The sequence below is a fragment of the Oryctolagus cuniculus genome, chromosome 6 (genome assembly GCF_964237555.1).
Source record: "Oryctolagus cuniculus chromosome 6, mOryCun1.1, whole genome shotgun sequence".
NCBI classification, from domain to species: Eukaryota; Metazoa; Chordata; class Mammalia; order Lagomorpha; family Leporidae; genus Oryctolagus; species Oryctolagus cuniculus.
In genome coordinates, this window is record NC_091437.1 from 14,542,409 (window position 1) to 14,566,359 (window position 23,951).

General features: G+C 42.4%; 1 protein-coding gene and 1 long non-coding RNA gene across 2 annotated transcripts in view; one reads left to right on the top strand and one right to left on the bottom strand.

Moving 5' to 3' along the window:
* LOC138850050 (uncharacterized) overlaps positions 1-3,562 on the top strand; it is a 45,537-nt gene extending 41,975 nt beyond the window's left edge. Inside the window, exon 3 of the long non-coding RNA XR_011389418.1 lies at positions 2,545-3,562. This is a non-coding gene — a long non-coding RNA (uncharacterized lncRNA). The remainder of the gene's footprint in view (positions 1-2,544) is intronic.
* A 9,937-nt stretch (positions 3,563-13,499) lies between these two features.
* LOC100355111 (ubiquitin-conjugating enzyme E2 variant 1-like) lies at positions 13,500-13,939 on the bottom strand. The gene is given in 2 exon segments (XM_051844081.2): positions 13,500-13,659; positions 13,779-13,939. Coding segments are annotated over 2 exon segments (321 nt in total).
* Between the last annotated feature and the right edge of the window lie 10,012 nt (positions 13,940-23,951).

A 23,951-nucleotide genomic window follows, 5' to 3' on the forward strand; every position in this document is an offset into this window, starting at 1 on the left:
ATGAGATAGGTAAGCCAGTCTTGTTCAGACAGAGTAAGTTGCCTGTTGAAGGTCACACAGGTGGGGCATGTCTCAAAGTCCATTCCCCCATCATGTTTATATCAGAGTTACCTTCTGTAATACAAACCTCCGTATTCTTAGTTTTTTTTTTTTCTGCCCTTTTGTGCCCAAAGGCAGGTGGATGTGCCTGTCAGTAGTGCTTAGACCTAAAACCTCATGGGATAAAGCCCAACAACCAGAAGGCCAACAGCCAAGGGGCAGGCGTCTGGCTCAGTGCTTAGTCAGAGTAGGGAAGTGTGCGTTTCATAGGGAAGTGTGCGTTTCATAAAGGAGTCCCAGCTCCTTGGCTTCAGATCCTGGGAGACAGCAGGTGATGGCTCAAGTGCTCCGGTCCTGTCACCCATGTGCAAGACCCAGTGGCATTCTTGGCTCTGGATTTTGGCCTGCTCCAGCCCTGGCTGTTAGGGGCATTGGGGATGTGAACAAAGGGATGATGGCAGATCTCTCTATGCTTTACAAATAAAATGAAAATAAAGAAATGAACAATTTTACTTAAAAAAGGGCAGATAACCTAATGTAAAAAAATGAACAAAGAACTTTAATTCTTGAGTTTTTGTGTTTCTCCGGATAAGATATATAAAGAGTCAACAGCACGTGGAGTGATGCTTAATGGGGCTGGTATTGCAGAGCGGTGGGTTAAGCTACTGCTTGTGACACCTGTGTCCCATATCAGAGTGCAGGATCAAGTCCTGGCTACTCTGCTTTTTCCAGGTTCCTGCTAATGCCTACCCTGGGAGGCAGCAGGTGGTGGTTCAAGTACTTGGGTCCCTGCCACCCATGAGAAAGATGTAGGTGAATTTCCCGGCTTGTTGGTTCACCCTGGCCCAGCCTTGGCCGTCAGAGCCATCTGGGGAGTGAGCCAGTGGATGAAAGATCTCTGTTGGCCGGCGCCGCGGCTCTAGGCTAATCCTCTGCCTAGCGGTGCTGGCACACCGGGTTCTAGTCCCGGTCGGGGCGCCGGATTCTGTCCCGGTTGCCCCTCTTCCAGGCCAGCTCTCTGCTGTGGCCAGGGAGTGCAGTGGAGGATGGCCCAAGTGCTTGGGCCCTGCACCCCATGGGAGACCAGGAGAAGTACCTGGCTCCTGCCATCGGATCAGTGCGGTGCGCTGGCTGCAGCGCGCCGGCTGCGGTGGCCATTGGAGGGTGAACCAGCGGCAAAAGAAGACCTTTCTCTTTGTCTCTCTCTTTCACTGTTCACTCTGCCTGTCAAAAAAAAAAAATCTGTTTTTGTCTCTTCCTTTCACTTAAAAAAAGCAATTAAAGGAAAGAAAAATAACAAGTGTTGGCGAGGGTATAGAAAAATAGCAACTCTTGGATACTGCTGACGGGGTTATAAAATGGTTTATGTGCTGTGGAAAATGGTTTGGTGGTTCTTCAAAATGTTAAACAGAATTGCCAGATGACCAGCAGTCCCACTTGGGGTAAATACACAAAACAGTGGAAGCGGGTACTCAAGAACGTGCCCATACAGGTTCATAGCAGCGCTAGTCACAATAGCCAAAGGATAGAATCAACTCAAATGTCCATTAGTGGGTGGTCTGAGGTACACACTGTGCCATAACGGTGGAGCATGATCTAGTTTTGTAATAGAAAGAAGTAGTGAGAGAGGCTACAACATGGATGAAACTTGGATCCATTTCATTAAAGCAAAGCAGGCAGAGGAAAATGTCATCTATGATGGCATTTATGTAAAATATCAGGAGTAGGTAATTCCACAGAGACAGTACAGATGACCAATGAGCAGAGCCCAAGGGGTAGGGAAGAGTGGGGAGTAACTGCTGAGTGGAGCTGGGGTTTATTTTGGGGGATGAAAATATTCTACGACTAGGTCGCTGTAGAAGGTGTGTAACGCTTAGTGTACATTAAATGCAGCCGAATCATTGGCTTCAAGATGATTGATCTTACGTCCTGTGAATGTCAGTTTAGTTTAAAACAGCCTGACGGCTTAAGTGCTGTTCCATATCCTGATGACACCAGGCTCAAGATCTGGGTAAGAATTAGGTTTCCAGATACACACGTGACCCCAGTTGCAGAGTCGCAGCACATCTGATGAATTTGCCACCCCCGTGAACAGAAGAAATGTGCCCCACCCAATCATCCCCTCACTCCTGTTTGCAAGCGAGCCATTGTGGCTTCCCCCACCTTCCGTGCAGGGGTAAAGCAGCCGGGAGACTTGGAGTGACCTCCTAATGACTGCACGTTCCTACCCCAACACAGCTCGCAAACAGACTGGAGCAGGCCTGTGTCTGAACACTCCCTTCATCCATTAACACTCTCTCATGGCCAAACTGCCTAATTTGTTTTTGCTGGGAGGCTGCTAGGAATGCATGAGATGCCTGCTTTTATGTTGGATGTCCGCAGGGGCTGTGGGGCCGCAGGTTTGCTGTGGGATCCAGTGGCCTAGTTTGGGGTGAATAATCAGCTTTTTAGTTAATGCTGTGTCTCTCTTTTCAGTTGCAAACAGTCTGTCTTTTTCTTCCCTAGGATTGGACGCAGTGAAATGCCCCTTTCAGAAAGGTGTCAAAAACCCCCTACGACGGCTAAGGCTTATGGAGCACATCACATAGGAGCAATTCAGGAGACAAAAAGGAGCACTCTGAATCCAGGTTGACACTGTGTTCCTGTTCGGCGGCGGCACATCAGCAAACATTATAAATGGCTTGCCCCAGGAATGAATGGATTCCCAGCGAGCTCCTGGGCTGGCAGGAGGTTTAAAACGCTATTGAGTCAGGCCAGGGAGAAGGTGACTGGGGTAGAATTACGGGCAGCGAGTAATGAGAGGGTACAGGCTGCACAGACTGCTTCTCTGTGTTCACAGCCATTGGACTGAAAAGTCACTGATATTTGCCTCCAGGACTGTACTTTTATAACTTAAAACAAGCCTCTTTAAACAAATCTGCATCAGGCAATGTGTCAACACTTCATTGGTTTCAATAGAATTAGTTTTCTAAATGCTCTTTTCTGAAGCAATTTTTGTACTTGAAAATGCATTACAAGGAACATTTGCTATAACTACAGTACAGCGATATAGAATATGACAAGTAGGGTTTTAATCAGTGCAAGCTGCAACACTGAACACATTCTGCATCGATCCTCCACCTTCTACAGCGTCCATGTTAATAAACCTGGGAACTTGAGGTTATTTTCGCTGGTATTTGCTGTAAATAACGGCCATGACTTTAATTGTATTTGCCCAGGATGAACTAGGCTAACAGCCTTCCTACGATGCCCAGGCAGGTTCTGATTTAATAGCCTTATATAACTCAGAACTTTATGTACCCCATGCCAAATAAACCATAAGATCGCACTGCTCGCTGAGAGCCAGCACGCCAAGGGCTGGACAGAGTGAGGGAAACCACCCATCAGCACCCTGTGGCAGCCTGGCCCGGGTCAGACTCTCAGCACAGCCAGAGGCAGCCGAGAGTTTACTGAAAATCCACGTGCCTGGTTCTGACACGTCGGGTGAGCACGCTCTCTGGGAAGATGGACCAGAAATAGGAGCCGCACAGAGGCCGGAAAATGGAGATGTATTTCCTTCATATATTCTTGTGATTAACCTCAGCATGGCATTTACTTGTCTTTTTTTTTTTTTTTTTTTTTTAAGGTTTGTTTATTTGAAAGGCAGAGTTAGAGAAAGGGAGAGAGGTAGGGTGGGGGAAGGGGGGAGAGCGAGGTGGAGATGAAGATCTTGCATCTGCTGGTTCGCTCTCTAAATGGGCTCAATGGCTAGGGCTGGGCCAGGCTGAAGCTGGGAGTCAAGAGCTTTTCCGGATCTGCATGTTGGTGGCAGGGGCCCCAGGTACTTGGCACATTGTCTGCTGCGTTTGCAGCCAGATCAGAAGTGCTGTAGCCAGGACGTGAGCTGCTGGTGCCCACATGGGATGCTGATGTTGCAGGAAGTGGGCTAACCTGTTAGGCCGCAACATAGGCCCCTGCTTTTTAAAACATTGCTCTGCAAGACAATTAGAGACAGAATAGACGCTTTCAAGTCCTCTAGAAGTGAGAGATGGTGCATCCTATTGTAGGAAGCCATGTGACTTTATTCTACCTCAATTTTACAAAGACGAAAGGGCCCTGGGCACTGTGCTTGGGATGTGTTAAAATCTGCAAAGTGGGAATTTGATGAATCTCACATTCATGTATGTTTCGATATCTTAAGTACAATACTGCTGAACATCTCACTTCTTTGGAAGGGGAACAGAGTGGGTAATACAGTGTGTTGGTGTGACTTTGGGGTCACACAGGGCTGAGGTGGGATCTAAGCCCGTCTTTCAAATAAATAAATAAACCTTTAAAAAAAGAAAAATACGGCAAGTAAACCACATGCCGAGGTTAACCAGAAGAATGCATAAAGGAAATATTTTTCCATTTTCCAGCCCCTGTGCGGCTCCTATTTCTGGTCCATCTTCCCCGAGAGCGTGTCCGCAGAACGTGTCAGAACGAGGCACAGTAGATTTTCAGTAAACTCTCGGCTGCTTCTGGCTGTGCTGTGAGTTTGACCCACAAAGGTGCTGACGAGTGGTTTCTCTTATTTTCTTCAGCCCTTGGCGTGCTAGCTCTCAGCAAGCAGGGCGATCTTAGGGTTTATTTGGCACGGGGTAGGAACACTTTGCTAGTTCTATATACTTACCCTGAAGACTTAAATCCTCCAAACCGCAGTTTCTCCAACTATAATATATGATAGTTATCATAGCCGTTAGAGTGGGGTTATGAACTGATCGATTGATAAGTTGAAGATAGCGTAAGCCAAAAATGCTTTTAATGCACTTGGCTTCCGGAGCATCACAGCCTAACAACTGTAGAGTTCCGGTGCTTCACCCCGTGGCCTCACGTCTGACCAGGAGCTGTGGCAGCTGCCGTGGCCTACTTCCAGCTTCGGTAGAGCACTGGAGAACATATCGCTAGCACAGGGAAAGATCAAGCCTAAAATTCTAAGTGCTACTGTGTGCGGTCACTCTGTACCGTTTGTAAAGTCACACGGATCTCAAGTTGAACTACTGAGAAGTTGGAGACCGTCTATGATGTTGTCTTAGTCTTTCTGAACACGCTACGTAGAGACAGACGCTCTCCTTCTGTTGCTGTTTTCGAGACTTCTAACTTACTTGTTTGTAAGGGATGCAAAGGGGGTAATGCAGTGGGTTGGCATAGCTTTGGGGTTGCATATGCCTGGGGCAGGTTCCTAGCCCTTCCCCTTGGGCTAATTGTAAGTTCTGAGACTGATGGCTTCATGCCTCTGAACTTCAGTTTTTCTCAACTACACAACTGGCCCAAGACCTAACTCTTCTGGTTGCCACAAGGGTTAAAGATGACAATGGCAGCTGCCTAGGCCCAGAGGTACTCCACCTATGCTAGCTGATCTTAGCATTGCAGTGGGAAACGCACTCGGAAATCGGTGTTTATTAAGGGTTCAGTGTTGTTGGGCCCTGTGCAGAGGCCAGCATCTGGCTCTTGGCTGAGAGGGTCTCACAGCATGGTTGAGCAAGTACACGTGAGCACGTGTGAACTCTCTCAAAAGTGGTGAGTGCTGTCATCCAGCCACGTGTCCTAGTGCAGCAGGTGAATCTGGCCGCTTTAAGTGCCGGGGACTTGCGAGGACAGGAGCTTGAACCTGAGAGCATAAACTTGCAGGGTTTCTTCACATCAGGAATCTTAAAAAGGACTTTTCTTTCTTTTTTTTTTTTTTTTCCTCTATTAGGTTTTAGCAAATTCAGAGGACTGATTAAGTGGTCTTCTTTTTAACTTACTTACGTATTTTGTCCTACTGTGCTTTTATGGTACCCTATTCTGGTTAAAGAATTCTCTGTACAAATAAACAACATGAGAAAGTTTATTATGTTTCTAGTTATATAGCAGAAAGAAAACATGTCCCAAGTAGACAACACAACATCTGCTATGGCTGGATCAAATTTTTATTTAATCAAATGATTTTGATCATGGTATGCTTGAACCACTTGATTTCTATAAAAGCAACTTTATAAAAATAAAAATGCGAGCAAGACAATTGGGGGCAGGATAATGATCAAATGCTGGTCATAGAAGCCACCCCCCCCCCCCCTTAAATGTGCTTTGTGTTTCCATGACATCCATCGTAGGCACAAGGCAATCATGAACCCAGACTTTGTTCCATGTCACTTGCCTTTTTTTTATGTCTTAAGCTAATACCAGCTGTGTTTAACACGGAAAATGTTGAAGTATTTCTCAATAGATATTTTTGGATATTATCTTTAGTATCCTTTAAGAAGAAAACAAAACCACATAAACCAGCGCTATTCAGTTGGATTTTTCTGTGTCTAAAGTGATCACTCAGGCACAGAGATTGGCTTTGCTTTTCTCTCATGTAATGTAAAAACCAGACTGAAGGAAAAATTTTGATAACAGTTTCTGTATAATCATAGAAGTAATGTATATTTCTTGTAGACAGACAGACATAAATTACAGAATGAATCATGGTGTTCACATGTCACTAATGAGAAACAACTACTGTTAGTATTTTAATTTTAATTGAATAAAATTTTGCTTTCTATAAGTATTGGCCTGGACTGTGGCCTTTCTTCATAGATAAGGAGAAAATAAAACAATCCCTGGAGGCCACACACATGTCGAGGCTGGTAGCATGTGGGAATTTTTTGAACCTTCCATTCAGTTTTGCTGTGAATCTCAAACTGCTCTGAAAATAAGGTCTTAAATAATTCCCTTGGCTGTGGTCCTTTCATCCTGTTTGTGCTCATATACATAGGACAAATGACTTAGAGACTGTTCCATGAAACTCAAATAAAGCAAAGCAAATGCTAAATTCTGATACTTAGCAGAGAAATGAAGTATCCTATAAAGTTTGATATGAAGCAAACTAATAAAAATATCTCCTGAGGGTGTGTATACACAGAGGGTATATAAGACAATATGTTCAAAATTCTTAGGGAAGAGGTTTTTTGAAGCTGTAATTATGTAATGACTATTTTGATTTAGTGCAAAGGTATAATGAAGATATTTCAGAAAGGCCATAAAAAGCTTTGTTTCTACACAGTCAGGATGAAGAAGATCCTCATCAGTAAGGTATACAGAAATGTGGGGCAAAAAACTATTCACAGGAAGACATGAGTAAATGAAATGGTGGAATTAACCTGAGAGTACAAGGGAAACAGGAAAGCCAGAATACCAGCTAGACAAGCTGAGGAATAGAAAGAAAAATGAGTGACAGAGGGAAGAAATGTTGCAGAACTTATGAGACATCATCAAGTGAACCAGTAGACATCACAAAAACAACAAATCCAAACTAGCCAGATGTGGAAAATTGTTCAGTCACAACCATGTTGTATATTAAATACATATTGAGTATAAATATATTTAAATTATATATGTATACATGTACATATACATATATTTTAAATTCTCAATTCTGTAAGCTAGAATCTCCTTGCCCCAATGGCACAGATGTCACAAGGTGGAAAAATGAGGGGGAGGACTGAAAATGCAGATGTTGTTAAGATGAGCTAACTCTGATTTTTCATAGCAGGGCATATGAGAAAATGTTCAAGACTAATGAATTAATACATAGAAATAGTTATTTACTGCTGTATAGCAAATTATGTCAGTCTAACAGTAAAATCATTTAATGTTTTCTAACAGTAAAATCATGTAATGTTTTTATAGCAGGAATGTGCTATGGCTTGTTTGGGGGAGTTCAAGCACAGTTTCTATTGATGTTGCAGTAGTCTCAAGCCTTTATTAGGTCATAAAATTCACTCCCAAGATGGTTTACCATCCTAGTGGATGGTAGGAAGCTTCATTTTTCTATACGCAGCTATTTTAGTGTACTGGTGACACAAGAACAGCTTCCTTCCCAGTGAGTAATCCAAGAAACCAGTTGCTGCTTAGTCCCAGAAATCACACCAGCATTTTTGCACTATCCTGTTGGTCACAGAATTCAGATTCTTTCCATAAGCAGACTTCCCAAGAAAGTGATTATCAAGAAATGAGACCCATCGGAGGTCATCTTTGGGTTGGATACCAAAAGAATTCCATGCCTATTTTCTAGACTCGTGGAGCAATACCAGAAGCACAAAAAGTGGGAATGATGTTTTTTGGAATTATTTGATTTTTTTTGTAAATACAAAAATATAAATACATATTGATTAAAATTTATGTTGAAGCTCTCTGAGCTAAAAAAACAGATAAGTAAATGAAATCAGGAAAACTATATATAAACAAATGAGACATTCAACTTAGAATTAAAAACTTTTAAGAAGAAACAAACAGAAATTCTGGAGCTGAAGAACACAATGACTGAAATGGAAAATCCCAATGAGAGCTACAGCAGTAGACTTGGCTCCAACTGCGAACTCGGAGCATCTGAGATTTCCTGAGTCAGAGAAATAGAGAGGAAAATGAATGAAGAAGAGAAGAAAGCTTACAGAACTTAAGAATCACCATCAAGTGATCCATATGCATATCACAGACGTCTAAGAAGGAGCAGAGAAAGTGATAAAAGCCTATTTATAGAAATATTGCCTGAAAATTCCCCAAATCAGGTGAGGGAATTGAGCACTTTGATCCTTAAAACTCAAAAAACTTTAATGAATTAAATATAGAGACACTCACTGAAACACTCTATAATCACAGTCTCAGAAGTTAAAAATGTTGAATTTTGAAAGCAACCAGACAAAAGCAATGTATTACACACAAGGAAAACCCCAAGCCTTCATGTAACTATGGCAGATTTCTCATCAAAAACACTGCAGAGTGAAAGCGATTGGGGCGATCTAAGTATGCTCAAACTGCTGGAAGGAAGAGCCCTGCTAACCAAGGGTACTATACTAACCAGGCTGTCTGGGAAATTAAACAGAGATAGGGTTTTGCTTGTCTTTGAAAGCCCCTAACAGTGAAATCAGAAGAAAAAGATAGTTAGTGTTAAAGGAAACCAAAATAAGGCAGGGGTGGCTATACTTAGTCTCAGACAAAATGGAATTTAAGTCAATTCTGTCATACTAGAAAAAGAAGGTTATTGTATAATGGCAAAGGGATCAATTTGTCAATAGAACATAAGAATTGTAAATTTTGTGTGCTTGACAATGGAGTTCCCAAAACATCTAAAGGAAATATCACCAAAATTGAACAAGGAACTAGACAGCAATGCTATAATAGGGTATTTCAATCTCATATAATTAACAATGGTTAGATACTCCACACAAAAAAATCAGTAAGGATACATGGACTTGAACAACACTGTAGACCGGATGGATGCAATAGACATTTATAAAACATTTTATCTAATAGCAACAGAACATACATTTTAAAGTTACCTGGGGGGCTGGTGCTATGGCTCAGCAGGTTAAAAGCCCTGGCCTGAAGCGCCAGCATCTCATATGTTCACCAGTTCTAGTCCCGGCTGCTCCTCTTCTGATCCAGCTCTCTGCTATGTCCTGGGAAAGCAGTAGAAGATGGCCCAAGTCTTCGGGCCCCTGCACCATTGCGGGAGACTGGAAGAAGCTCCTTGCTCCTGGCTTTGGATCGTCACAGCTCCAGCAGTTGCGGCCATCTGGGGAGTGAACCAGTGGATGGAAAACCTCTCTGTCTGTCTCTACCTCTCTTTCTAACTCTGTCTTTCAACTAAATAAAATAAGTCTTAAAAAAAAGACAAATGGAACATTCTCCATGACAGATAGATATTAGGCTACAAAACAAGTCTCAGCAAATACCAGGGGACATAGATTACCTTAGATATCTTTTCTGACAACAGTGATACCTAAGGAGAATTGCAGTTAAGTTGGAAAAGTAAAAATTACTTGAAAATTAAATAATACAATGCTGGACAACCCATAAGTCAAAGGAGAAATAGAGCAGTTAAAAAATACCTTGAGACGTGCAAATGGAATTAAAGCATACCAGAAGTTACAGAGTGCATCACAAACTGTACCAGGAGAGAAATTTGTAGTGCTGCATGCCTGAAGTGAGCAATAGTAAAGGTTTCCAATAAATGTAACTTACAATTCAAGTGACTAGAAAAAAGTCTGAAGAATGTAATAAAGATTTGAACAGAAATAGATGAAAGAGAAACTAGTGGAATACTAGAAGTCAATGAAATTGAGTTGCTTTAAAAAAAAAAATGACCTCCCTTGGGCTAGACTCAAAAGTGAGGGGGAGAAGGAGAAAATGAGGAGGGAGAGGTGAAAAATACATGGGAAAGACATTAATGCTGATACTACAGAGAGAGAGGTGATCATAAAAGATCAGTATGAAAAATGAGACACCAAAAAACTGGATAACCCAGAAGAAATCGATCAGTTTCTAGTAACACAGAGCCAGCGATGATTTAGTCAGGCAAAAGTAGAGAATCTGAATGGACCAGCAATGAATAAGGAGTTTGAAAGACTTAACAATAACTGCCATCAGTGAAAAGTCCCTGGTGGGGGAGGGATGAGGATTGGGACAGCCAAGGCACTTCCTCGCATGCAAGGATGACACATCATTTACAAATCAGCAAGTGATTTACCCGTTAGTAGAATGAAGGATAAAAATCATGATCATCTCAATGGATACAAAAAAGGTTTCGATGAAAATGCAACATTGTTTTATGAAACACTCTAAGTAGATGAATACTCAAAGAAATCTACCTCAACATAATAGAGGCGATATAGGACAAGCCTACTGATTATATCGCTATCAACATTGAAAAGTAGGAAGCTTTGCTTTTTTTTTTTTTTGACAGGCAGAGTGGACAGTGGGAGAGACACAGAGAGAAAGGTCTTCCTTTTCCATTGCTTCACCCCCCAATGGTCGCTGCGGCCGGCGCACCGCGCTGATCCGAAGCCAGGAGCCAGGTGCTTCTCCTGGTCTCCCATGGGGTGCAGGGCCCAAGGACCTGGGCCATCCTCCACTGCACTCCCTGGCCACAGCAGAGAGCTGTCCTGGAGGAGGAACAACTGGGACAGAATCCGGTGCCCCGACCGGGACTAGAACCCGGATGCAGGTGGAGGATTAGTCTACTGAGCTGTGGCGCTGGCCGAAGCTTTGCTTTTAACACCAGGGGTTAGACAAGGGTTTCTGCTTTGTACTCTTCTGTTTCATACAGTAGTAGGGGTCCTATCCAGAGTAGTTAGTCGAGTAGAAGAAATAAAAGCCATTCAAATTGGGTGAATTAAAATTGCCTCAGTTTGCAGGTGACATAATCCTATATATTAAGAAAACAAGCCTGGTTAAGAAATTGCACCAGATCTGCATAGACGTTTCTGAGCAGTGGGCAGACATGGCCAACAGGTTGATGAAATGCTCAACATCTCCAGTGACCAGGAAATGCAGCTCAAAACCCCGAAGACATATCACCTCACACCTGCTGGAATGGCTGTTACCAAACAGTAAGTGTTGGTGAGATGTGCACATCTCTTATTTTCAGGTAAATTCTTGGAAGAACTGGACCAAAGTTCATGAAGAAGTCATGTGACAGCTGGAACTGCCTGCTGTACCACAGCGTGTGCAAATACTTGTGCCCTGGAGCCTTGGCCAACCTGTGTGCTGCTGTCAATAAAACTGATTGGAAAAACAAGTGTTTCCCGAAGGAAAACTTCAACCAAAAAATAAAATAAAATAAAAAAGGAATGAGGCTCCAATTCTGAGATTTACTTTAAAGAAAAAACCCAGGAAATTAAGAAAGAATAGAACTCTTCATCCTGGGCGGCTGTAACGGAACTGACCGGAAGTACAAGAAGTCGAAGCCTTCTGTGTCACTCTTTCACAAAGTCAGCTTTGCACAGTGGACTTTTCTCCTCTGCTCCCCTACTCATAAACTCTTAAATTACATTGAGCTTTACTGGGATGTAAAGGTCAGATGTAATTTACTTAATAGAACCAATTGATGGAAATCTACACAGTAGAAGAGATATTAGGCTTCAGGAGCTAAGAACATTATGTCGGTGGCTCTGTGCTGCTCCCAGTGTTTTAAAAACGACCCGGCATTTGTTAACGGATACCACATGTCACCATCCTTAAATGAGCTTATCTATCTTATCACCACGATTTCAAACGAAGGAAAAAAAAAACAAGAAACACTGCCAAATGACCCTCCATGATGCTGCCTGTCATGTTAGCCGTCAGCAACCTTGACACGGTCAGTAATTCTTGGGGATATTTTATCATTTACCACATTCTATTGGAAACAAAAGCCCTTGACAAACATCGCTCTTAGATTTTGTCTTCCTGGCTTTCTGGATAATGACAGTGAAAAGAAAGCAATGGGTAATTTAATCCTGCTGGAGAAGATAGCCAGGAATTCCAGTCTGGGAATGAACTGGGGTCCTGTCTTCCATTCTTGGCCACCCCCAATGCCATGAGCTTTGCACTTCAGCGAAAGCCACAGCATTGGAGCAATGAAGAACTTCGAAAGTTGTGTGACGAAGGTGACATTAACAATATCTTTTGTTACAAATAGATAATGAGTATTTATGAAATCGTAGCATTTTATCCAGAATGGGTAATTTTTTTTCCAGCTAATTTACTAAGCATTATAAAAGACAAAACACAAATCACACGGAAGTATTATATCTAACATGGTTTTCAAGAAGCCTAACATTTCCTTTCTTTCTATGACAACTTGAGCGACTGAGCACACGGTTGTCCAAAGAGAATATTGCTGATTGAATTGTGTGACAGCATTGACGTTGCCTCAGTACCTCTAGAAATGTCTTCAGAAATGCAGAATGTTCCAGAAGCATGGGTTACCCAGGTGGGATTTCCTAGGGGATAACAGTCAGGTACAACCAAATGCCCCGCTGTCGGGAAATGTGGGGAGCAGTATGATTTGCAGGTAAAACAGAAAACAAGGAACAAAACCATCCCTGTGGGAAGGCAGCGAGGAAAAAGATGGGACGGAAATCTATAGCCTCACTGAGTGTGCAGAGGAAGAGATCCTCAGAGAAGATCCTTAGCTTTAAAAAAAAAAATGTTGGTGCACACTTTATTATGTTATAGTCAGGCAATGGTCTGACAATAAAAAGGCTGCATTTGGAATACTCTGAGGTTAGACTTCACTGACGGGATCTGACCAACTCAGAGCTAAGGTTTTCCCCTGAAAGACAAATGGAAACACCTGCTCCTTAGCTTTGATAGTTGCTGCTTCAAAAGGCAGTTTTTTTTTTTTTACACAAATACTAAAAAATAAATGAAAATAGAGCTTGAGGACACCATATACACGTGTGCGTCCATGTGTGTACACAATTCAGCACTTCAGGCCAGGGTGTTAACCAGCTGTGCCAAAGTGCTGGCCTGATAAATTTGAATGGGAGCTTCCTTTCTAGTACTTTGAGGACTACAGGATGAACCTAGATGATTTACTCCTGTGGAAGATGGTGACTGCTTAGTTTTTTTTTTTTTTTTTTTTGGCGGGGGTGGTGAGGTAGGCAGATGCTGTGGCTGGTGAGGTGGGCAGATCCTGTGGCTGTCCTCTCTGTTTAGTTGCCGTAACACTGTCCTTTGGGCGGCTGAGGGAGCTTCATGTTCTCTTTAGACATCATCCGGCGCTGCAGCTCTTGGAGCTCGGCGTCAATGCTGTAGGAGTTGTGCCGTTTTGCTAGCACTGATAGGACTCTAGGGTCTGCCACCCTGCTAGAACTATTAACTCCACTCGCAGGAAGTTTTGTTACAAATCGTACAACGGGGTGCTGCTGGATTGAGGTCCGTGATCTCTTTCAAGTCCGTATAGTCAGTTTCTGTAAATTGCTCTTGGCAACCCAATTACCATCCCTGTCCATCTTTTAAGTGTCAAGTCTTGATCATCTTACAGATCTCAGCTAACTGTGCCATCTCCTGCTCCTCTCTGGCCGCCTTCAAGTTCTTCCAACACCTGGAAATCGTTAGGGACTTTCACTCCTGAACCCGTGGTGGCTGCCATCTTGGGTCACTGGAGCCTGAAGCTCCAGTCCTTAACTTTGAACCTGGCTTCTGATGGGAGCGATGGTGGAGACCAGCAAATGGCCTAGAATGGGATTATGGGAAATGTCATGGTTTTGGTTCAGGCACGTTGAGTTTGATGGGTTGCTGGGCTATCAGATACCTGTAGTCCATAAATCAAAACCACAGCATGTTCGTTTAGACCATGGCCTCTTATGTTAATGCATTCCGCCAGCACAGGCTGCAAATATTCCGTTTTATTTTCTTTCGTGACTTTGCCTGGGCTTATCAGGTTTTCTTGCCAAAACGAGGCATCTGCAGCTTCAGGATACAAGTTGCTCATCCAAACTGATGTCAGATTTAGGAATGCATGATTTCCAGAGCTGGAGGACTAACACCACCCAGATGTTTCCAACCCCTGGTGGTAAATCTTCCCAGATGTCTGTGATCGTGTGTCTGAAGTCCTTTGCTCATCTTGTGTGTTCCGTTCATTTAATCTGCTATAAATCAGGATAGCTTTGAATTTTTTAAAAGGAAGTTTGAGGAGATCCAATGATACGAATGTGGAGAGAGTGGACTTTATAAAGTTATTCTTAGACCTCAAAATAAATCAGCTAGTATCCCAGGTCCGCAGAGCCCTGTGACTGCGGGATGCTGAGGGTTCCTCTCAGTTCTTTAATTTTACATTTCTGGGGATTTGGGAGACTTTGCGAAGACCCAGAGCACGATAGTGGCAGAGCTAGGATTAAGCACCAGCTGTATCTGGTTTAGTGCTATATAAGTGAACGTTGAAAGGCAGGCTTTTTGCTTTTGGCATTTTAATGAAATCAGAATGACTCTGCCATCTCTCTTTGTTCTTTGTCATCCATTTTCCCCTCTACGGGGTCATTTCCATCAGTTTACAACATACTTCTGTTAAAAAAAAAATCATGCTTTGGCTCCGTATCACCTCTGGCTTTAGTTTTGTTTTCCTTTCCATCATATGCGCTATAGCATCATTCTATTCATTCTTTTGTATTTTTTTGAGCCAATGTTTGCATAAAATTAAGTCAACATAAAGTAAGCAAGGAGCTTGGTGGCATTTAGCATGTTCAGAACGTTGTACAACTACCACCTTTTTCTAGCTCCGTGAACACTTTTTTCAGCCCCAAAGCAAACTTCCAACCCTCTTTTTTTTTTAAGATTTATTTTATTTATTTGAAAGGCAGAGTTACAGAGAGAGGTAGAGACAGCCACAGAGGTCTTCCATCCACTGGTTCACTCCCCAGTTGGCCGCAACTGCCGGAGCTGGGCCAATCTGAAGGCAGGAGCTAGGAGCTTCTTCCGGGTCTCCCACGCGGGTGCAGGGACCCAAGGACTTGGGCCATCTTCTGCTGCTTTCCCAGGCCACAGCAGAGAGCTGGATTGGAAGAGGAGCAGCCGGGACTAGAACCAGCGCCCATATGGGATGCCAGGGCGTTAACCCATTGTGCCATAGTGCCACCCCCCAACCATCTTCTTAAAGTTACTCCTTACCTTCCTCTTTTCTCCAGTTGATGACAACCACTGGTCTTTGTTTTGCCTGTATGCATGTACCTGTTCTAGATATTTCAAGTAATCTTACAATATGTGACCTTCTTCTGTCTTATTTCTTTCACATAGCTTCTTTCTTTCTTTCTTTCTTTCTTTCTTTCTTTCTTTCTTTCTTTCTTTCTTTCTTTCTTTCCTTCCTTCCTTCCTTCCTTCCTTCCTTCCTTCCTTCCTTCCTTCCTTTCTTTCTTTCCTCTCTTTCTTTCTTTCCTCTCTTTCTTTCTTTCTTTCCTTTCTTTCTCCCTTCCTTCCTTCCTTCTTTAAGATTTATTTATTTATTTGAAAGGCAGAGTTTTATTTGGAGAGGCAGAGAGAGCAGAAGTCTTCCATCCACTGGTTCACTCCCCAACTAGCCATAATGGCTGGAGCTGGGCTGATCTGAAGCCAGGAGTCAGGAGCTTCCTCTGGGTCTCCCATGTGGCAACAGGGGCCCAAGCACTTGGGCAATCTTCTACTGCTTTCCCAGGCCACAGCAGAGAGCTGGATTGGAAGTGGAGCAGCCAGGACTAGAACCAGCTCCCATATGGGATACTGGTACTGCAGGCCACGGCTTTATGTGCTACGCCACAGCGCCAGCCCCAGTAGCTTACCATTTCTAAGTTTTATGCTTGTCACAGCAGATATTAGTACTTTGTTTTTTTTTTTTAAGTCAGAGTTACAGAGAAAGAAGAGAAATCTTGAATCTGCTCGTTCACTCCCCAGATGGCCGCAACAACGAGGCTGAAGCCAGGAGTCAGGAGCTTTATCTGGGTCTCCCATGTGTGTGCCAGGGGTCCATCCTCTTGGGCCATCATACAGTACTTCCTCAGACCAGTAGCAGACAGCTGGACAGCAGGTGGAGTAGGTGGGACTTGAACAGGTGTCCATATGGGGTTCCAGCACTGCTGGTGGTGGTTTCACTCACTATGCCACAGTGCTGGCCCCTTCCACCTTACTTTAAACTCACTCCAGAATGTCTTCAATGACCATTCAATTTCTGAGATGGAGATTGCCCCAGTTTCCCTCCCCCTTAAATCTCTCTTGTAGTTCTCAAGAACAACTGTAGAATGCGCTGAGAGTGCAACATCCTAAGTCAGGGAGAGGTTGGCTTGGATAACCAAGCTCCATTCGAGTACTGCTAGAAGCAGGGTGTCCTTCAACACGTAGACCAGTGATTCCCCTGGCCCTGTGCTCTAAAACCCAAAGGTGGCTGCCCTTCAAGCCTGCTTAGATGCGGTGCTAGTGGGGCATGCTCAGACAAGATTGCACCTGCTGCCTATCTGTAAGCAATAAACCTACAGGGGGCAACTTCTTGTGTGTGCCTGCTCTGTCTCGGTGGACTCAGACAAGTTGTTAAGCAATGAGGTGTGAACCTGTTTTACTCTTGCATAGCTCTTAATATTTCTGGTCCTGGTTTATATCCTTTATAGTAGAACTATAATTGTAAGCCTAGTGCTTCCCTGTGTTGTGTGAGACAAGCTTGAGAACTGTCAGGCCTGTGGAGGTATTAGGAAGCGTCACATCTGAAGCCTTGGCCCTCACGGCCTGTGTGTGACATGAGGGTAGGACTGTGTCTGCCTTCAGTCAGAGAAATCTGCCCGCCTTCCACGTGGTTAGGCTCAGAATTGAAGTGCGGGGTTTATTTCTGGTTTGTATCTTACCCTGATCTTTATACCACTACCATTCTAATAGCAGGTTTATTATTGTTGGGAATGAGTCCCAATTGTCTTCTAACAAGTATGCTTGATAGGCACTCTCTCCAGACTCTCACTGGCCCATCAGCTTTTCCATTGCCCATCTGTGGCTTCTTTCTATTCCATTTCACATCTGTTTGGCAGCAGATTCTAATGGACTGTGCCTTCTCATGCTATCCTGCAGTAGGCCAGTTTCCATGACCATTCCTCCTGGCGCATCCATCCAGGGAATTCTTGTCCCTTTCCCAAATTATTGTCCAAAACTTGTAGTTGGTCTCCCTACTCTGCTCTCCCGTACTTGAGTCTATTTTCAACACAGCAGCAACAATGATCCTATAAAACACAAATCAGATCTGGTTAGACCCTTCGAAGTTGTTTTCCTCTCACTACAGTAAAAGCCCAGATGCTCACAACGTGGGCTTGTGGCCTGCCCCACTGTTGCCTCTCCAGCCTCATTCCTGCTACACTTTCCCTTGCACCCGTGACGTCAACCACTTGGTCTATGTCTGCGCTACGTGTGCAAGTGCTCACTCTTACTATTCTCATCCTAAAATATGCTTCTTGCATAGTTTGCATCCTCAGCTCTTTATTTTTATTTTTTGACAGGCAGAGTGGACAGTGAGAGAGAGAGAGAAAGGGCATCCTCAGCTCTTTGATGTCTGTGTTTCCTTGTCACCTTGGTGAGACTCCCTGTCTGTATTCTATTTAAATCTCTATTGCTTGTCCTCATCCTGCTGAACTTGCTCCTTGTTCTTAACTCCTTTTTTTCATAGAACTTATCACCATGCAGCATGATATAGAACTTGTTTTGTTTGTCTTTATTTCCAGTCATGGGAATGTAAACTCCATGAGGGCAAGCATTTTAACATTTTTGGTTAGCTTGTGTGAGCAAACTTGTTTTTTGGAGGTATCCCTAGTGCCTGGAATAGTTTATGACTTATAAGATTTAATAATGATTGGTTAAATAATGAATTGTGACATATTGGAACTACTGAAAAATAAAGTCACACACCACTAGCAATTTTATTTGCAAATAAGAGATGTTGATCATAATAGTTTTGTTAGCTATGTAATTGTTTCCATGGTTTGGAATTTATTTAAGAGGCAGCTTGCAAGTCATTAATAATGTCAATTTAATTACTTGAGAGTTACAGCTCATTGTGGACCCCAAACGGAATTACCCATCTTGAACAACACTTTATTCATCGGACTTGGCTCTGGTAATGATGCGGTGAAAACCCCCATTTATTATTTGGGTAATCTTTCCCCTTCATCAATGATTTTTCATTTGCAACTGGTAGGCATATGTTTAAACTATCAGGTGGATATAGTTTGTTAATACACGAATTCACATCATGTTTCCTTTGAGTGTCTCCATTGTCAGTTCTCAAAAGGCCTTTGCCTTCCCTGCTGTAGTGCTGAGCTGCAGGGTCAAAGCAGAAATAGCCTGGGGTCAGTTCTCTTCCTAAGCTTTGGCTAGAAATTCCTAATTGTTGAAGGGCTTATGCTAGGGTGAGCTGGTGGAGAAAGGAAGAAGTTAGTGCCATTGAGGGGACGGTGAGGTCAGAAGGTGTAAGCCAGGGGCAGAGATTTTTTTCATGAAGACTTGGTGTCACCGCTCGGTGTTCCCTGAGTTCATCCGTTTTGCTCCTGTGTTGTCTTCCAAGAAAGTGACAGAAACGTGGAAGACACTGACTGTGTCATGCAGCGAGGCCTGGTCTTTGGAGAAGAGGGATATTCCCCAAGGAATTTCACTGAGTCCGCGGGGGGTCAGCAAAGCTGAGCCTCACGAGTGACCAGCATCAGGAAGCATAAAGTTTGCTGAGAATGAGCATAAATGGCCGCACCATCTCTCTCTATCTGGGTTTCTTCTTGCCAATGGAGAGCCTGTCCTGCCACAAAAATGGCTTCCCGGAAAATGGGGATCAGTCACCAGCCCCCCACCCCAGTACTGGGGCTTTCATACTTGCTGATTGCTTGCAGAGGGAGCTGTAAGCAGGAGCTGAGAAGAGCGATGGGAAACTTAGTGCATTTATTAACAGGTCAGTGTACGTCGGAAGTGTAGCACCCCGAGCCCTATCTATTTCCTGGTCCCCGGGACAGAGGCAGTTTAAAAATTCAAGATGAAAGTCTCGTCCTTGAAATCCCTTTTGTTTTTAAATTTTTAAAATTATTTTTTATTTCTTTGAGAGGCAGAGAGAAAGAGCTCCCACCCATCGGATCAGTCCCCATTTGAATACTCACAATGGCTGAGGCTGGGCTGAGGCCAAAACGTGGAGCAGAGAACTCAATCCAGTTTTTCCATGTGCGTGGCAGAGACTGAATCATTGGCACCTTCACCACTGCCTCCCAGGGTCTCCATTAGCAGGAAGTTGGAATCAGGAACTGGAGCGAGGAATAGAACCCAGGCACTCTGACGTGGGATGTGGACATCTTAATGGCTAGCCTGGACGTCTGCTCCAAAATCCAGGAAGAATTTATTTTTTTCTTTTGAAAGAGTTATAGAGAGCGAGTGAGTGAGAGAGAGAGAGAGAGAGAGATTTTTCATCTGATGGTTCCCTCTCCAAATGGCTGCAGTGGCCAATGCTAGGCCAGGCCAAAGCCAGGAGATTCATCTGGATCTCCCTTGTCGGTAACAGGGGCCCAAACACTTGAGCCATCCTCTGCTGCTTTTCCCAGGTGCATTAGCAGGGGGCTGGATTGCAAGTGGAGCTGCCAAGATTCAAACCTGTGCTCATATGGGATGTCATGGCTCCACCCACTATGCCACAATGCTGGCCTCCAAATCCCCATTGGATTGGGGAACAAATCTTCTGGACTGAATAGGGAGATAGGGTTCATTCTTTACTGGCACAGAATAATCGCCATCTGCTGTTGAGCTTTTACAAGGAAATGAGTTAAATTCACTTGTGTATTATGCATGGGTGGATGTGGGGCCAATTTACTGTTAAATGTCGAATGCTAGAAGGAGCAGTCAAGACAATAGTTACCTAAACATCGTCTTGTAGTTAAAATAAAGTACTGTTCCAGTACTGAAAATAAACCTGATTTTGCAGGTGGGTAAGTGAAGGAAGCAGGCATTACATCACCTATCTTATTTCTGAAGACCGAATTTTTAATTATATTAAAAGAAAAGATTAATGTGCTTTAGTGGCATCAGTAAATGCTTTGTATAAAAATGAGTTGTGAAAGAAGAATATATCCTAGGATCATAAGAAATGAACAGTATCTGATTTTCAAATAACATAGTAGGTTGAGATTTTCTGGATGACATAAAATATTAAATACAGAAGCTAAACCCGTGTGTATAGTTTAATATCATTATTTGTAAGGAATTTTTGGCAAAGTTATGGAAATCTGCTCTGGAAGCTCACACTTGAATGTCATCTCTAAAACACCTTATGTGAGGTGACATAGAAAATACAGAAATCTGATAGGCCAAGTGAGAAGAGTACAGCATTCTATCATAGATTCTCATGAAAGCAAAGAGTTACATTGAGACAGGTCTACAAATTCTAAAACAGTACTCGAAGGGGCCACATAGTCATGTTTCTAAAATCTTGAGACTCTTGCTTTGTATTTTTAATAGCCTGGCATATCTGTCTATCTGTCTATCTATCTATCTATCTATCTATCTATCTATTTTAGTGTCATTTAGGCTATTCTCTTTTGCTCTATCTAGTTTTGGGGTTGTATTTTTTTTCAGTCCATAAGCACAATCTGTCTTTCCACTTTATTTTTCCTCAAAGAATCATTTTATTTAATGAGCACAAATTTTGTAAGTGCAACTTAAAGAATATAGTGATTTTTTTCCCACCATACCTGCTTTCCCACCCAACCTCCTCCTCCCTCTCCCATTTCCAGTCCCATTCTCCATTAAGAAAAAAAAATGTTCCTCAACAGTCCAGACAAGCCCTGGTCAAGTCATTGCTTCTCAAAGTGTCAATTTCACTTCTACGGATTTCCTTTTAGGTGCTTTATTAGTTATAACAGATTAGGGAGAACATATGGTATTTGTCTCTTTGGGACTGGCTTATTTCACTAAGTATGATGTTTTCCAGATTCACATAATTTGAATCCCTTTGATTACTTTTTCTTGCCTAATGGCTCTGGCTAAAATTTCCAGGACTACATTGAATAGCAGTGGTGACAGTGGACATCCTTGTCTGGTTCCAGATCTCAGTGGGAATGCTTCCAACTCTGCTCTATTCAGTAGGATACTGGCCGTGGGTTTGTCATAAATTGCCTTGATGGTGTTGAGGAATGTTCCTTGTATACCCAATTTTATTAGAGTTTTCATCATGAAATGGTGTTGTATTTTATCAAATGCTTTCTCTGCATCTATTGAGATAATCATATGGTTTTTATTTAGCAGTTTGTTAATTTGGTCTATCACATTGATTGATTTGCGAATGCTGAACCATCCCTGCATACCAGGGGTAAATCCCACTTGGTCCAGGTGAATGATCTTTCTTATGTGTTGTTGAATTCGATTGGCCAGAATTTTATTGAGGATTTTTCTGTCTGTGTTCATCAGGGAAATTGGTCTTTAGTTTTTCTCTGCTAGGCATTTTCTTAGTTTAGGAATTAAGGTAATGTTGGTTTTACAGAAAGAATTTTGGAAGAATCCCTACTTTTCAATTGTTTTGAGTAACTTGAGAAGAAGCAGAGTTAGTTCTTTATTAAATGACTAGTAGAATTCAGCAGTGAAGCCATCAGATCCTGGGCTTTGCTTTGTTGGGAGGGCCTTTATTATAGATTCAATTTCCATCTTGGTTATTGATCTCTTTAGGTTTTCATTGTCTTCACGGTTCAATTTAGGTAGGTTGTATGTATCAAGGAATCTATCCATTTCTCCTGAGTTTCCCAGTTTGTTGACATACAGCTCTTTGGAGTGATTTCTGATGATTGTTTTTATTTCTGTGGTCACATTTCCTTTTTCATCATTAATTTTAATGATTTGGGTTTTCTCTCTCCTTTTTTTGGTTAGTTGGGCCAATGGTATATCAATTTTTAATTTTTTCAAAAACCTCACTTTTCTGATCTTTTGTATTGTTTTTTGTTTTCAACTTTGTTTATTCTTTAATTTTTATTTTTTCTCCTACTAGTTTTGGGTTTGGTTTGCTGTTTTTCTAGCTCCTTGAGATACATTGATAGCTCATTTGTTTGGTGCCCTTCCAATTTGCTGATGTAAGCACCAACTGCTATAAGTTTTTTTCTGTATCCCATAAGTTTTGATATGTTGTGTTGTCATTCATTTATTTCCAGAAAGTTTTCGATTTCTCCACTGATCCACTGTTCATTCAGGAGCATGTTGTTCAGTCTCCATGTGTTTGCATATGCTCTAGATGTTTCTGCTTTTTTGATTGCCAGCTTCATTGCATTGTGGTCTGAGAAGATGTATGGTATGATTTTCATTTTTTTCAATTTGCTGAGACTTGCTTTATGGCCTAGTGTGTAGTCAATTCTAGAGAAAATCTCATGTACTAGTGAGAAGAATGCGTGGTCTGCAACTGTAGGATGAGAAGTTCTGTAGATATCCTTGAGGTCCATTTGGTCTATAGTGTCAATTAAATCTGCTGTTTCCTTGTTGATTTTCTGTCTGGTTTATCTGTCCATTGCTGAAAGTGGAGTATTGAAATTCCCCATTACTATTGTATTGGATGCTCTGGTTCCCTTTAGGTCCCTTCACATTTCTTTTAAATAGCCAGGTGCCCTGTAATGAGGTGCATATACGTTTATAGTAGTTACCTCATCTTGTAGAGCTGATCCTTTAATCATTATAGTGCACTTCTTGGTCTCTTTTAACAGTTTTTGTGTTAAAGACTATTTTGTCTGATATTAGGATGGCTACACTGGCTCTTTTTTGGTTTCTCTTAGCATGGAATTTCTTTTTCCATCCTTTCAGTCTCCATGCATTTTTCTTGGTGAGATGTATTTCTTGTTGGGAGCACATAGATGGGTTTGTTTTTTTAATCCATTCAGCCAGCCTGTGTCTTTCAACTGGAGAATTGAGGCCATCTACATTTAAGGTGACTATTGATAAATAGCAACGTTGCCCTGCCATTTTTTCCTATAAATATTCCTATTTTTTGACTTTGGATTTCCTTTGTACTTTTCCTGGGAGATTTCCTTCCTTTGCCTACTTCTGTAGTGATGACCATATTTCTGTGTGTAGCACATCTTTAAGCATCTTCTGAAGGGTCAGACGGGTGGTGACAAATTCTTTCAGTCTCTGCTTGTCATGAAAAGTCTTGATTTTGCCTTCATTCACAAATGAGAACTTTTCAGGGTATACTGTTCTGTGTTGACAGTTATTTTCTTTTAAGACTTGGACTATATGTTGCCATTCTCTACTTGCCTATAGGGTTTCTGATGAGAAGTCTGCTGTGAGTCTAATTGGAGATCCTCTGAAAGTAATCTGGCTTTTCTCTCATGCACATTTTGGAATCTTTTCTTGATGTTTTACCGTGGAGAGGTTGATTACCATGCGTCATGGTGAAGATCTTTTCTGGTCATGTCTATTAGGGGTTCTCTGTGCTTCCTGTTCTTGGATGCCCCTTTCTTTCTCTTAATTGGGGAAGTTTTCGGTTACTATTTCACTAAGAAGACCTTCTAATCCTTTGTCTCTTTCCACACCTCAGGAACTCCTCAATCCCATATGTTGGGTCATTTGATAGTATTCTGTAATTCCCAGCAATGTTTTGTAGTTTTCTAATTTCTTCTCTGGTTTTTGGTCTGACTGTGTGATTTCCTGTGCTTTGTCTTCTC